Source organism: Pimephales promelas, chromosome 16 (genome assembly GCF_988280905.1).
Source record: "Pimephales promelas chromosome 16, fPimPro1.hap1.1, whole genome shotgun sequence".
NCBI classification, from domain to species: Eukaryota; Metazoa; Chordata; class Actinopteri; order Cypriniformes; family Leuciscidae; genus Pimephales; species Pimephales promelas.
In genome coordinates, this window is record NC_142784.1 from 27,964,805 (window position 1) to 27,981,280 (window position 16,476).

The following is a 16,476-nucleotide window of genomic DNA, read 5'->3' on the forward strand; positions in this document are numbered from 1 at the left end:
AAGGGCACTTTCTTACAAAGTAAGAGTCTATAGCCTATAGTCAGAATATGAGTCTGAGACCACTCCGTAGGTCTTTGAGGCGTTATGAGTCGTGTCTTGACCGAACCAGGAGAGAAAAAAAAAACCTCTGCACTCAATTGGATAGTCGGACAGACCTACAACCAATCAGAGCAACGCAGTAAGTCAAATACTTTGCATAGCATAGTTGTCAACAACAGAACTTACTTATTTTAGACGTAAAATAACGAGTGTTGCTTCTTTTACTTGGTCCTTCGTGAGTGCGACCAAAGGAGAAACCACAACGACCACATGCTTTTCATTACGTCCCGACCGTCAGTTACACTTTTGCCGAATATCTTTCCGATCGACAAATGCCTTGATTGCAGTTTTCTGTTTGTCTATTAAAATGAATGCGCTGTCGATTAATTTTAAAAACAGACGTGACAGCGGAATCTATACATCTCAATTCTCCAGCTGCAGTCATCTCTGAGGGAAACCAGTTAGCGCTCTTTGATAACGTGATGATTACGTCCCTGCAGATCATCTGTCCATCATCGTATAAAGCCCGCCCTGGCAATCTGATCATTTTTTGCCTGATCATAATTACTCCTCAATGGATCGAGTCCAGACCAATCTTCCCGACCAAAAAATGTTGTGGGCGGAGTTCGGGCTGGCATCCAGGCTAGCCTGTCCCCTGAACACACTAAAAAAAAAAACGCGGTCTATGTAGACACCCCAGGCTCCACAAATCGCAACAAAAACAAACTGGGCAAACCTTGACCATGAAACATAACTTTATAATAACTGTTACATTAATAACCCTCTGCCGATCTGACTGTCAGTGGGCGGGGTTACAAAAATGCATAAGAGACAATATGTGGCAAAACGCGTCATATGGCGGACTTTTGCTGACAAATAACATGAACGCGGTGAACGAGTTAACATGGTTCATTTACACTACTGACATTGTAACATTACAAAGCTGCCTGACAAAGTTACACTTTAATTATTACTCAACCTCTGGCCTGTGCAGTTCATCATTTAATGATTGAATGATTGGTTAGAATGAAGCAACTTTTATTCCAACTAGTCGTTATCCAACTGAACTACAGTAGGCAACATTTAAAGTAGATCAGAACCTTTCATTAAAGTTATACATGAATTTTAAACAATACCCGTTCTTGTCTTTTTTGGGAAGTTATTTTTATGAAACTATTTTCAGCTGATTGTTTCCAGGTGAGCTCGAGGGCTCTGCAGGCCTCTGGTGTCATGAAACTGGTTGGGCAGGTGTGACACTGGCATTTCTACAGGTACGTTGAAACTAAAAGAGGGAGGATAAGTGGGCAGTCTTAACTATGTCTTGAAAAGCCGGTGAAAAATGGAAAAGAGGGTCTCATTTTTCCATTAGGACTGTAGAGACAGGTTGAAATCCTGTCCAGCCAAATACACAGTCATTTTTGGATCTAACCATAGTTCTCACTCCTGTTCCTAATGGCAGACAATAACACGGTAAGACAGAATAGTTTTGGCTGCAGGCTGTATGCTTTTTATCTCATTGTATTGTGTTGTTTTTGTGCATGCGTGTCATGTTGCAATGTCTATATCACACAGTCTATATCGGTTTATTTCAGTGGGCTTTTTATATAACTGCATTTGTATAAGGGTCTGGCTTGTATACTGGGCACCAGACAGTACTAAGGGTTTTTGTATTGCTTTATAAAAACGATAAAATAGAACTGGTGAATAGAAATAGAGCTGTTAATTGGTTCAAATGATCTTGTGTTGATCTTAAGTGAGATTTAACAAATTTGAACTAAAGCATTAATGCATTACTAATGTGTGTCACACTCTCATTAGGACAAAAAAAAAAACATTAAAATTTTTCACGCATTTACCAAGTTTAGGAATCACTAACTAATAGAAGGCCTATTTACTGAGCTACATGATCAAGAAATTATCCAAAAATTATAAATAAATGGTATGTATTTTAAAATATTTTAACAAATTATTATACTAATGTAAAAATATGGTGATGATCTGCTTATCTCAGGTAATACATGAAACATTAAAGCTATATATATATATATATATATATATATATATATAAATGATGAAATAGAAATATAAAATATATATATTTATATATATTTCACTTTGCTGTACAGTTTGCTGATAATTGCTTTATATAATTGCTGATCATGCTATTTTGGGTAATGGTTACGAGTTTTGACAAACCAGTTCCTCCACATTTATCTGAAAACTTTCTCATTCCCTGTCTAAGCTTTGGTATAAAAAAAAACAATAAATACAACACACCTCATTGGTCAATTTTTTTTGAAGGCATTTAGCTGTATATTTAATAATTTTAGCTGTGTATCACCTGAAGGACTTGTTGCGAAACCCACTTAATGCTAAAGAGGCATTTAAAGATAATCTAGGAGTTGAATAACACTCAGACAGAAACCCACTATTCATTATAGACTGAAACTGGGGTCAGTGTTCTGGTAGGCCCTATGTCCATTTAAGAGTCATCAGGGTATTTAAATGACTATAGTTAAGTAGGTTTAATGATTACTCAAAGAAACATTAAATTTAACATTATTATAACATTATTATGACCAATTCAGATTTGACATTATAAAGAATGCAGTGGCACTGCAGGACAAAAGATCAACTAAATAGTTGAAAACTCCCTAAAAATATCAACAAATAAATGTGTTTTTGGTAACAAATATGACAGGTCTGGTTGAATAGGTTAAGCACCCATATTTATTAACCTATTAGGCAGAAAAAAACACCTTCCATGCAGGCTCGAAGCTTTGTATGAAAAGGTGTGCTGACTCATGCAACTCTTGTGGAAAAATTACATTTAAACATTTAAAGCCCAGAAAACATGGCCCGCCTGTCAAATCTTGGCAGTGTGTGAAACATGCATATTTTTGGCGATACTGCAGCCGGGTATTAACAGACACGTTTATTGTTATTTGGTGAAGCAGAGCAAACACTTACTTACACTGACTGATATTTCAAAAGAGGCCATTGAACTGGAACATAGTGAGGTAGGTTGTGGCCTTCAAAATACACCAGTCACAAAACACAACTCATTACTGAATTACAAAGCATCTGGTTAAACTGCATAGTTTCCAAAGGAGGTTTGCAAGAAGAGACCATGTAATGGATAATGTGTAGTAAAGCCAGCCATTATCCTATCGTCAAGTGAACCCCTACTGGGTCAGGACCGTGACATGGATGGTATGACTTTAAAAAGCCATTTGAAGAAAGGTATAGGCTGATTACCCCTAACTAGTTGGTCAGACTAGTTTTTAAGACATAATCTTTACAAAATATAAATGCAACTGGGCCTCTGAAGTGCCATCAAGTCATTTTTACCTTAATCGTTACCTGAGACCTAAGTAAATGTAATTAATAATAATAGTTAAAAATAATCATTTTAGTAATGTCACCCTGGCACTATATGGTTTTAGCCATGATTTCCCACTCGCTGGCCGTTAATGGAGACAGAGCAGTGCTTATACACGTGAGTGACGATCACTGTGTGTCAATGTTCAAAGACTAATAACAGATGACAGATATTTGGCAGGTGAAATATCTAGACCTGTCGGCGATCCTGTGAAATGTGTTTTGACGGAGAAAGACAGATATTGTGCACTGTAATTGGTTGAATAATCTTTAATCAAAATAACTTCCCCTCCCTCATTTAATGTCTTCTCTTCTCTGATGATGCGTTTAGTGGCTTGAGGGCGGGGCAACCTGTCACTCACATGAGATCAAGCAATAGCAAACCACAACCATCCAATCAATTCTCCTTGGACAAAAGTCCCGCCCTAAATTTTTTTCTTGTTAGAGAAACACTCACTCGGATATGTCACATAGGGAATAAAAGACTATCGCAACTTCGATTTCATGCCAAGTCGTGTTAAAAGTTGCTGCGATTGACTTGTCAGAATCGCGTATTCCAACTAGCCATGTGAACGCAACTTTAGTATTAACTAAATACTACCCTCATAAACATGGTAGACAAATCGCCAAGAAATAAAACTAAAACTTATTTTTCTCACAGAATCAAATCCACATTCTCCAAGATTAGAAAATATCATCAAAATCATTGTTTATCTTGATTATGTTTGATTATTTTATTCAATAAATCAGTTGGTTCGTCCATGAAGTGACTGACTCAAATAATTTGGTCACAAAATTGGAGGGAAACTTTTCAATGATTAATGTTTGGATTGGACAACTTGTATTTGAAGCTTGACGTGTTGTAGCCTAGTGACCAGTCATCATCAGAACATCTTTTGTATTCCACAGAAGAAAGTCAGTCATGCGAGTTTGAAATCCTTTATTGAACTATTCCAGTAAAATAAATACTTCCTGTAATGAAAGCCACCCATTCAGAAGGTGTGTATTCTTTTCAGGCCTGGTGCGCTAACAAGGAAGCAAACCATTTGATTCTTGCAACCAAACTGTCTAGGTTACGGCATGAAGACATCAACAAATTGGTCTTTCCCAGAAGACAGCTCCCTTTACAGAATGGTTGCATCTGTTCAAGTCTTATCATGGATGATAATGGATTGGGCCGTCTGAACCAATTTAATTAAATGGGTGAAAATGAGCAAGACAAGGAAATGAGCGAAACTCTAGCAATATGTCTAATACAAATGGCAGTTTAGGTAAAATGTCAAATTTTGTACAGATTGTAAAAAGAAGGTTATGTTGGTGGAGTTTGCAGACAGTGTAAACACAGGCTCGATCCCATTTTCATGAACAAAGAATCAAAGTACACTTTATTGTTTAAGTATTTACCCCATTAAATAACTATTAAACTTATGTAGCAAACAACAACAATCTAATAGATAAAAAAAAAAATAATTTAAATAGTAAACACAATTAGGCCTTCATAAAAATAGGCACTGAAGTCAGTAACTCCAAAAATCAGATAAAAAAAGTTCATTTTGTTTTCACATTTTGACTGTGGATCACAAAATTTCAAACACATTCTCAACCTTTAACGTCATATAGAACGCTATATGCAAAAACGGCCCTATACTACGCACATGGCACCCGTTATCGTTAATATAACACGCGCTGTGAGGGCTAAGTTTAGGTGTGGGGTAGGGTGTGCGTGTCATATTCACGCTAAAGGATTTATGACGTCTTGGGTTTGCCTGTTATATTAACGATAAAGGGTGCCATGTGCGTAGCATAGCGCCGTTTTTGCATATAGCGTTCTATATGACGTTAAAGGATGAGAACGGGCTGAAATTTCATGGCAACTGAAATGACATTGCAAAAAAAAACAAAAACAAAAAACAAACAAACTAGAAATACAAGTATATTGTATAACATATTTGCACTGCATTGCAGAACTCAAAGAATCCAGTTGGGGAGTACAAGGCATTTTAAATATTTAAGACAAGGCACACAAACAAGTTCCACTAAGAACATTGTGTGGCATATTTTGTAAGTAAAAAAGTACACGAACTTGTCAAACCACACCAACTATAATATTTCTTTCACTTTCTCTGAAGGACCTTCCTCCACCATACTACTCTGTGGCTGTGGACCCTCAGACCCCTCCTATGACCTACGAGGAGGTGATTTGTCAAGACAGATATGGTGTCGCACAGAAAACTGTGCCCTACTATGTTCAGAGGGATCCAGCACAAGTTCAGGTATCGGCTGTCATCGTCACACAGCGAGTTGTCGGTAAGTACGGAATCTACTTATTCGCTCAGATTTGCGGCTAAATTTGCCATAAAATTTGCTATATATGTTTAAAAAAGCATTCTACATAATATACTCTTGCTAAATGAAGCTAAAATCTGCTAAAAAAAAAAAAAAAAAGCTAAAAATGTTTTTACAAATTGATCATAATCAAAACAGAGTGGCCAGTTCTAGCTTCACCATTTCAAATTGAACAATTTAAGCCAGTTTTTTTTTATTTTTTTATTTTTATTATAGGATGCTGTCACTTTTGCACAAAGCAAGCCGATCCACTTTTCCATGTTGATAAGAGCATTAAAATGAGAAAAAATAATGGGACAAAAAGAAATCAAGAGACATTTAGAATAGATAAAAATGTGCAATTAATTGCGATTAATCGCGAGTTATTAATGCGATTAATCGCGATTAAATATTTGAATCGTTTGATAGCACTAATATATATATATATATATATATATATATATATATATATATCACATACTTATGCACATACACATGCAGAAAAATAAGATACTGTGGTCCCAAAATATATCTCTCCTGCTGACTCGCCTACAATTATAGTAGTACTACACACTTTTAATCACAAATATGAGACATTAGTTTAGTTGGTTTGCTGATTTGTTCTTGTTTCTTCAGTTCCTCCAAAAAGGCAGGAGTCTTGTGGACAGAGAGGCAAGTGCTGGGGAGGATGGGGAAGTGTGCTGTTTGTGTTGCTTCTCATTGGACTGGCCATCTGGCTTGGAGGTAACGACAGGACTCACCATTAATGCTCACCTTTGTACCTTAACCCCTTTCCCTGATTTTTCTCTTTGCTGCTCTCTCACTTATGGGGATAGTGCGTTACGGAACCAAGTCATATTCCGTCCATTATGAGGACGATTGCAAGGGAGAATATTGCAAGGAAAATGACGACCACGAGACGGATGACTCCCACGAGACGAATGACGACATGAAGGGGTGCACCAACTCCTGCAAGCTGTGCGACGGCATCGAAGACTTGAAATCGGCCAGAGATGAGACAGACTGCGGTGAGCTCACTTTCTACAGCAAAGAGATGGAACTAATTCATATAGGAAACATTACAAAGAGAATATTGGTTGAGTGTTTCAGGTACTTTGTTAAAAAAAAAAAAAAAACACTAGGTTGACATGTCTTGATAAGGAAGCTAGATTTGAAAGTTAGCCCGAAACTGACTGGACTGCAATAAACATTTACAGTACACAGTAAGGCCTCTATTTATTTCTATGAAAAAAAAAATGGCTAAACTACAAAAAAACTACATTGCGAGTTGCACCGCAAAGAGCAAACATATCTAAACCTCTTTAAAACAACATCTGATCATTTTTATCTGCAAAACAAAACAGTTATCTGACAAAAAAAAAATAAAAATACTAGATTAGTATTGTTTTTAATGTTACATTTAAGTCAACGTAAAAAAGTCAAATTAAGCTAATTCTATACCGTGTTGTTATTGTCAACCCGTCCTAAACTATTTAAAGTCCCCGTGAACCGGAAGTTGCAAACGATTTTTCTCCAGTGCTGTGACGTATTCCAAGTGAAACGGAATATTGAACAGAGGGCAGGGTTTTACTCTAGCGCTCCTCCTCTCCATCTCTCGCTCATAGCAAACTAACGGTTTGAGGGGAGTGGTTAAGCGTTTCCCCACCCAAGTTGTGAAACCTACGTCATCAGAAAACGAAACCGTTCCAGACCGGAAGTAACTTTTCAGATTTTGATTAAAGATTACCAAGGTAAAACATTTTTTTAATATATTTTTACTTGCACGGATTAATTGTTCACCACAAGACTAGTAATATGCGCTAACAAAGTAAATAGGTTCAATTTTGATTTCACGGGGACTTTAAACTATTATAATGTAATAAAATGCCTTAACTTAATGAAATAAAAGTGAAGTAACTAAAATGGCCAAAGCTACGTACAGTGTATATGACAAAAGCACATACCTGAAAACAAAATGACTAATATTTACACTGAAATAAAAATATTTTATAAATACAATACTAGAAGGCTAAGTAAATAATACTAAAATAACACTTATTTAGTATGTTGCAGAAAGTCTTTATCTTGCAATATTTCAAGTATTTTTAAGTTGTTATGATGATGGTCACATATGTTTACTGTCAAACAATTTAAAAAAATCTATTAGGAAATGAAATTTCACTGTTTTAACATTCCTCTCCAATGTATTTTTAAGTTGTTATGATGATGGTCACATATCATCATTATTGTTAACCCGTCCTAAACTATTTAAACTATTATAATTAGGGTTGGGAACCGAGAACCGGTTCTTTTCCAGAACCGGTTGTGTTTTTGAAAAAATACCGGAACCGTGCAAAATTCCTAAGTTTCGGTTCCGAAAACGGTTCTGATGCCGATGCGATATCATCATGTGGGCGAAGTGCTGGGAGTAGAAGACGCCGTCTTATTCCTAAATGACAAAAACTTCACCACTGAAGTTGCGATTTGCTCTCACACGCGCTGCATTTGTCACACACAGACACACGCACGCTGCGCGCGCCGACCGCCGAGTCACTCTCTAGCCTACATTCAAATCTGTTTGCGCTGAGAGAGAGAGAGAGAGCAGTTGTCGATATGAAACTGCTTTACAATCACACAGTCTCAATATTTATTTGTTTCACATATTCAAATGATTTCCGTTACAGAATTAGTGAGATTATAGTTTGAGTAAACATTGACGGTAGTGGTCAAAACAGATGCAGTCCGTATATTTTTTGTGTTCAGAATTTACAAAATATATACAATGAGCGAGTGCATCATAATGTTTTTTTTCAAACCGTGTTTTTGTCTTATCTTGAATCACTACGTAAAGCCTGTAATAAGCGTTAATACTCGGACTTCTTTAGACTGGCCGGCGGATCGCAGCTGCTGCGGAGTAGCCCAATGCCTGCGTGACTCGTCATGGACATAAACAGAGAGAAGTAGCTCCGGCAACAATGTTCTTCCGCAAGACGCATGTAGTTCTGTTTATTAACTGTTAGAGCGCCGATTTATCCAGTAATGAAATAAGTAAAGTCTTTATGAATCAATCATTCAAACCGTTTTAAAAAATAATCTGTTCTACACACATATTAAAGCATATACTATTCCTTCTGAGAGGGTATTCTTCACTGTTGGAGATACAATAAAGGAGAGGTCTAAATTATTATAGAGAATGCAGAATTTTTTAATTTCCTTTATATATAATTTTTTTTTTTTTTTGCAAAGATTGCTTAATAATATTTTGAGTTTGTTTACATTACCAGTCTGTTAAACTAATTTGTCATGTTCTATAAGAAATAAACACAAAAAGGATTGTGGATTTTTCTCTTACTAATATTTTTAATTGAATGGGAACCGGAACCGGAACCGGAATCGTTTGGCGGAACCGGAATCGGAACCGGAACCGGAAAATTTCTCACGATTCCCAACCCTAATTATAATATAATAAAATGCCTTAACTTAATGAAATAAAAGTGAAGTAACTAAAATGGCCAAAGCTACGTACAGTGTATATGACAAAAGCATACACCTGAAAACAAAATGACTAATATTTATACTAAAATAAAAATATTTTAAAAATACAATACAAGGCTAAGTAAATAATACTAAAATAACACTTATTTAGTATGTTGCAGAAAGTCTTTATCTTGCAATATTTCTAGTATTTTTAAGTTGTTATGATGATGGTCACATATGTTTACTGTCAAACAATTTAAAAAAATCTATTAGGAAATGAAATTTCACTGTTTTAACATTCCTCTCCAATGTATTTTTAAGTTGTTATGATGATGGTCACATATCATCATTATTGTTAACCCGTCCTAAACTATTTAAACTATTATAATATAATAAAATGCCTTAACTTAATGAAATAAAAGTGAAGTAACTAAAATGGCCAAAGCTACGTACAGTGTATATGACAAAAGCATACACCTGAAAACAAAATGACTAATATTTATACTAAAATAAAAATATTTTAAAAATACAATACAAGGCTAAGTAAATAATACTAAAATAACACTTATTTAGTATGTTGCAGAAAGTCTTTATCTTGCAATATTTCTAGTATTTTTAAGTTGTTATGATGATGGTCACATATGTTTACTGTCAAACAATTTAAAAAAATCTATTAGGAAATGAAATTTCACTGTTTTAACATTCCTCTCCAATGTATTTTTAAGTTGTTATGATGATGGTCACATATCATCATTATTGTTAACCCGTCCTAAACTATTTAAACTATTATAATATAATAAAATGCCTTAACTTAATGAAATAAAAGTGAAGTAACTAAAATGGCCAAAGCTACGTACAGTGTATATGACAAAAGCACATACCTGAAAACAAAATGACTAATATTTACACTGAAATAAAAATATTTTATAAATACAATACTAGAAGGCTAAGTAAATAATACTAAAATAACACTTATTTAGTATGTTGCAGAAAGTCTTTATCTTGCAATATTTCAAGTATTTTTAAGTTGTTATGATGATGGTCACATATGTTTACTGTTAAACAAGTTAAAAAAAATCTATTAGGAAATGAAATTTCACTGTTTTAACATTCCTCTCCAATGTTCTCAGTGAGATTTGGTGAAGGTCACGTGTTGCAGGTCAGAACTGCTCAGGATGGTCGATTCCTTCCGGTGTGTTATCAGGGATTGGACAAGAGTTATGCTGACCAGATCTGTGAACAACTGGGCTTTAGAAGGTAAATATGTTAATCCATCACTAACATTCTGCCACCATTTATTGGTCCATACCCATATGACTTTCTTTTCTTAGTAGAAAACAATATGAAATTTTGAAGAATATTTACGCTGCTCTTGGTCAGCAGCGACTATAGGGTCCATCAACCTTAATAAAGCACTAAAAGCAACATAAAAGTCCATATGACTTGTACATTTACAAAATATTGTATTTTGTGATCCAGGATAGAAAGAAAGTCATACAGGTTTGGAACGACATGAATGATGACTGATTGGGTGAACATTAAATGGTCCAGATATAACCAAATATGAATCTTGTTTCAACAAAAACTATTTTAACAGCTGATGCCTTGTGTTTCTTTTCCCTTAGGTCTTATGCATCAAGTGCAGTGAATAGCGAGATGTCCAAAGCCCTTACTTTAGAATCTAGATCAGACAAACTTATTCAGGGTCTGGTCAATGTCAGGTAAAATCAAATCAAGTGCAGATTACTGCATCCCAGCTAACAGAAATATGTTCTAAAAACGATTCGCTAACATTCAAGTTATAAAAAAGCTTCTGAATCTTCAAAACATGCCTTAATGTACTAAAACTTTCCCTTCCGTCGTTTTTTCACAGCCAGCGTTTTTGACCATTTTCACAAAAATGTAGTGGCTTCCAGAATATTTTGTTGTATGAATCACTGAACATGCAATTAAGCAAAAGAAAAAACAGAGCCTCTGTTAACAGAGCATTTTTGAACAAAAAGCTGAGAAAATCTCGTTCTCGTCTCCTCCCCCCCTGTTTGATTCAGTAGCATTCGTTTAGGGGATTTATAATAGCGCCCCCTACCGTATAACAGTGAAAACATGCAAAGCTGGAAAATTCTGTCAATGGCAGTGAAAGTGTTAAAGGGATACTCCACTTTTTTTGGAAATAGGCTCATTTTACCACTCCCCCAGAGTTAAACAGTTGAGTTTTACCGTTTTTGAATCCATTCAGCCGATTTTCTGATATTTAGAAGAATATCAGCAACCAGACAGTTTCTGCTCCCATTGACTTCCATAGTAGGAAAAAAATATACTATGGAAGTCAATGAGACCAGAAACTGTCTGGTTACTGATATTCTTCTGAATATCAAAAAATCAGCTGAATACATTTGAAAACGGTAAAACCCAACTGTTTAACTCTGGGGGAGTGGTAAAATGAGCCTATTTCCAAAAAAGTGGAGTATCCCTTTAAAAGATCCATATTCATGATGAATATTATATACAGGCGAGCAGATAAATGGTTAAGCGTTTATAATGTTGTTCTGGGAATACTCCCTGTTAGCTGGGATAAGACCTTTTTGTGTTGTCAGGGTAAGAGCTTCCTTAATAGTACAAAGCCTAATATCTGTCTTTCACCATTTTTGTATGTTCAGCCAGAGCTGTTTGGACAACAAGACAGTTTCACTTGAGTGCACAGGTAATAATAAATTTGATCGCAGTTTATATCAAATTACAGTCACACATAACTAAATGATGAGCCCGTTCTCATCCCAAAGCGCCATATAGGACGCTTTTGCAAAAGCGTAAATATCCAACGCACATGGCACCCTTTAACATCAAATGAGACGCAGATATATTTGGGCAGAAGGCGCCCCCTAGTGGTCTAACCCTTACCCTACACCATACCTAAACTTAACCATAACCGAAGCGTGTCATTAGACGTTAAAGGGTGCCATGTGCGTTGGATATTTACGCTTTTGCAAAAGCGTCCTATATGGCGCCTTGGGATGAGAATGCGTTGAAATGATATATATAATACATCACAGTATCGTTCACTTCATAAGTGACAATGTTTGGATGTCGAGTAAATGGATCATCCTTCTCACACTGAGCTGTTGAATTCATAGTTTTGTTTTTTTCAGATTGTGGCAAGCAGCAAAGTGTCTCCAGGATCATAGGGGGCACAGCCTCTAAACTTGGCCAGTGGCCTTGGCAGGTTAGCCTGCGTTTCAATGGAGGCCATGCTTGTGGTGGATCGCTCATCTCTCCAGACTTTGTTGTGTCAGCTGCCCATTGCTTTAAAAGGTTGGTTATTATCCAGGGATTGACTAGGTCAATTCTAAGCAATTAAATATCGTTCTCCTCTTCATTATTAAACATAAATGTATTATATAAATACAAAATGTACCTACATTATAAAACTGCATAAACTATATTTAATTTAGTCTTTTATTCACATATTATCATTGATCAGAGAACATTAAGAGAATGTTCTCACACGTCAAGTGAACATGCTTGAGCTTCCGTTTCCCACAACTGATGTGTGTGTTGATGAATGTTTATATATGAATAAAAGCCTACATTCAATTTATTCATCATGTAAAGCGATCATCCAGAAAATTCGGATTAAACCACTCAGTTCATATGGATTAGTTTTACAATCTCTTGATGAACTTTTTTAACCCTGTCAATGAATGGACAGAAAGCTCTCAAATTTCATCAAAAAGATCTTCATTTGTGTTTCAAAGATAAATGGAAATCTTACGAGTTTGGAACGACATGAGTAATTAACGACAGAATTACATTTTTTTTGGGTGAACTAACCCTTTAAGAATGATAACTATAAAGTTAACTATAATGGTGGAAAATATTATTCCGCTGCTTTAAAATCTCGAGCTCTTTAACGTCTTCTGGATTCTGATTGGCTGTCATTGCTTTTAATCATTCATCAGCTGGAGAAAAAAAAAATTATATTTAGATCGATTTTTATATTGTGAATTATAGTAATATCAGCCAATCATGCTTGGTGTAAAGGGCCTTTAGACACTCGATCATTTACCAAATCAACACCTAGATACGACAAATGATTCAAGTTTTAGATCATTATAGCGCAACAAAGCCTCATTGGCTGAAATCCTGTAACAAGTTCCAGACCACTGATTCAAAACAAAAGATTTGCAAATGTTTCAAAGCTTGATGTTTGTTGCTAATGCAATGTTAGTTAAGCTGCAGGAACTGGCGTGTCAATTATCAAATGTTTATAATTTATAGCTGCTTTGTGTCATTACATCATTGATGAAAAATGAAATGTTAACGTGATAATCTTTTTCTCTTTTTCAGCTCAATGGCGAGTCCTGGAAATTGGCGTGTTTATGTTGGGACTATTTCCCACAATACCCCTCAAACTCCACTCCTTGTGAAGAAGATTATAGTGAATGAGAATTACAACAGCAACACCAATGATTATGACATCGCCTTATTGAAACTCACCACTCCTGTTGCTTTCTCCGGTGAGTTGGATTCACTTAATGGAGTAGTTGATACAAAAATGTAAATGTTTGCACTGCATTTTCTACAGTGAAACCATTTAGTGACCCTTAAAGAACCATGTATTATTCATATTCGGAATATTCTACAATGATTCGACATTCTCTTTCACATACAGAGACCATACAGCCAGTTTGCCTTCCTAGATTTGACCAGATCTTTTCTGATGGATTAGAGTGCCGGACATCTGGCTTTGGGACAACACAAGAGGCAGCAGGTACAGGGAGATAACAATGAGAATCAACAAATTTTTAATTCTATTTATTTGATTTTTAAATGATAGCAGCAATCATAATTCAGAATAAAGAGTATACGACTAATAAACTTAAAATTTTAGGTAAAACATAACCTATTCATACTATTTATAAAATTCATGCTAGTACAGTTTGCAAACTGCTGATTTGAGCTTCGAAGTTTGTCCACGTCACAGTGTGTGTGTTGTCTTTTAAGCTTTTTAGCCGACCTGGACCTTTGACTGTGAGTGTTTCCTTTACTCTACAGCCCTGGGCTCCACAATTCTTATGGATGTGGCAGTGAATGTCATAGACACACTTGTGTGTAACAACAGTCGGGTGTACGGAGGAGCCATCACTAAGAATATGATGTGTGCCGGCGATATGAATGGGGGCCGGGACTCTTGTCAGGTAAATCTTGTCTCCATAATACTAGACCACAGAGTGACCTCAGGCAAATACATTATTTACTGGCCGGGTCTCGCCCAGTGTTTCTTTGTCTCATGACATTGATTTATTCTGGTGTTTGGGCAAATACTGTATGTTGTTGTTCACAGTGCTGCAAATATGTTTTATTCAACCTTGACGCATGACGACATTTGCTTTAGGAACTATTTCACATGAAAATTACAATAGGTCTATATGTCACACACATTATTGTTTTGTAAAAAAAACTTGTATGAAAAGAAATTGTATCTTATTTCTTAGAAATAATATTAAATAATTTAGTGAAATCAACAAAATCATTTGGTGCAATATACCGTATTTTAAAAGAAATTCATTTATTTTGTTTTAAATTGTACTGTTTTAATAAATGTTTTAGAAACGCTTTATGTATAATCCATTATAAATGTATTCATATAGTTCAGAACAATAATGCTTTATAACTGTGGTTACAGATCATCAAACCACATAATTCATTATAAGGCATAATTAATGCATTAAATTTAATTTTATAATGCATTACATATAATGGCTTTAAAGGGATATAGTTCACTTTGAAATTAATCTTTGATATGTTTTAGCTTACCTAAGATGTAGGTGTCTTTGTTTCCACAGTAGTTTCAATTTTGATATTTAAGTCAAACCGTTTGTGCCTATGAGTCATATAATGCAGGTCTATGGTCACCACCTCAAAGAAGAACATGCACAGAGAAGTCCAAATTAAACATGTTTTAATGACGAGATACAAACTCTATAAATACAGTGTACTTGCATTTACAAGTCATTAAATCATTTTTAATTTGGACTTCTCTTTGCATGCTCTTTTGAGGTGGTGACCATAGACCTCCATTATATGACTGATAGACACGAATGGTTTGACCTAAAAATATCAAAATTGAAACTACTGTGGAAACAAAGACAAATACATCTTGGATGCCCTTGAGGTAAGCTAAAACATATCAAAAATTTATTTCAAAGTGAACTATCTTTTAAATGTTACAGTTGTTTATTCACAATGGTCTGAAGTTCCATTCTCTTAATTCTCTCCGTCCTTGTTGTTGGTTTCAGGGGGACAGTGGAGGTCCACTGATGTGTAAGGGAGATAATGAACGCTGGTATCTGGCCGGAATTACCAGTTGGGGAATTGGTTGTGGACGAAGACAAAAACCAGGAGTATATAGCAGAGTGACCAGCCTCCTTCCCTGGATCTACAGCACGATGCAGGTAAGGTGGACAACATGGTCCAACGTGAGTCCGTGTAGATCATAATATCATTCGTTATGCTTAGTGCGTTCTCTTAACATGTCTATATCTTGTCATTTTAAAAATCAGCAAGAGAAGCCCTGATGCCTTTCTTCTGCATGGCTTGTCTGTTCCTGACAATTTAAACAATGACTGTGGACACAGGACAAAAAATGAAGGACAGAGTAATGCACTTTGACATGGGACAATATTGCAATATTGTAGCCACATTTGGACAAAGAAAAACACTTAATTGATTCCACGGTCTCCTGAGAATAAAACAGCTCAACCTGGGAAAGCAGAGCTGCATGCATTGAAGCGCATGCGGTTCACCTCTGTTGCTTTCCTCATTCTTTTCTATGCATTTATACTGTAAGTTCACAGCACACCGCTGAACCTGAGCCTTTCTTTAAATCTGTATCCTTGCACTGATTCTACAGGAAAATAATGGGAGTGTTCTACTAATATGTATTTATTAACCAAAGGGCTGTTAATTTTACTTGAAAATCAGAGTCTATGAGCTAAGATAAACTGTGATTGTGTTGTTTTAGCCTGTGTGAAGGTTCCGTCCTTTTCTCTCTGATTCATTTTGCTTCTTTATAAATCGTGCCAAAAGCAGATACAGTTTGAGCTTTATTCTTCAAATGTGACACAGTTGATAGAGTGCAAGGTAAGGTTTAGTAGATAATATTTGCCAACCATTTTAGAGTTAATGATGAGAAGAAACATGATTGTGTTTTTTTTCAGCACATTAAAGGGATAATTCTCGTGGACTAAACCACTC

At 35.6% G+C, this 16,476-nt stretch overlaps 1 protein-coding gene across 2 annotated transcripts; it reads left to right on the forward strand.

Annotated features, from left to right (window-relative positions):
* The first annotated feature begins 1,156 nt into the window (after positions 1-1,156).
* Positions 1,157-16,310, forward strand: tmprss13a (transmembrane serine protease 13a). 2 transcript variants are annotated; one of them, XM_039670943.2, is made up of 13 exons: positions 1,157-1,310; positions 5,550-5,727; positions 6,382-6,489; positions 6,582-6,773; positions 10,353-10,479; positions 10,848-10,943; positions 11,880-11,923; positions 12,369-12,531; positions 13,567-13,736; positions 13,892-13,990; positions 14,275-14,417; positions 15,519-15,674; positions 15,783-16,310. In XM_039670943.2, the coding sequence occupies exons 2-13, from the start codon at positions 5,601-5,603 to the stop codon at positions 15,795-15,797; spliced, it is 1,440 nt and encodes a 479-aa protein (XP_039526877.2). In that variant the 5' UTR covers positions 1,157-1,310; positions 5,550-5,600; the 3' UTR covers positions 15,798-16,310. The 2 variants fall into 2 exon arrangements, with proteins under 2 accessions (XP_039526877.2, XP_088977520.1); XM_089121394.1 differs by lacking the exon at positions 1,157-1,310 and adding an exon at positions 1,375-1,509.
* Positions 16,311-16,476: the final 166 nt, after the last annotated feature.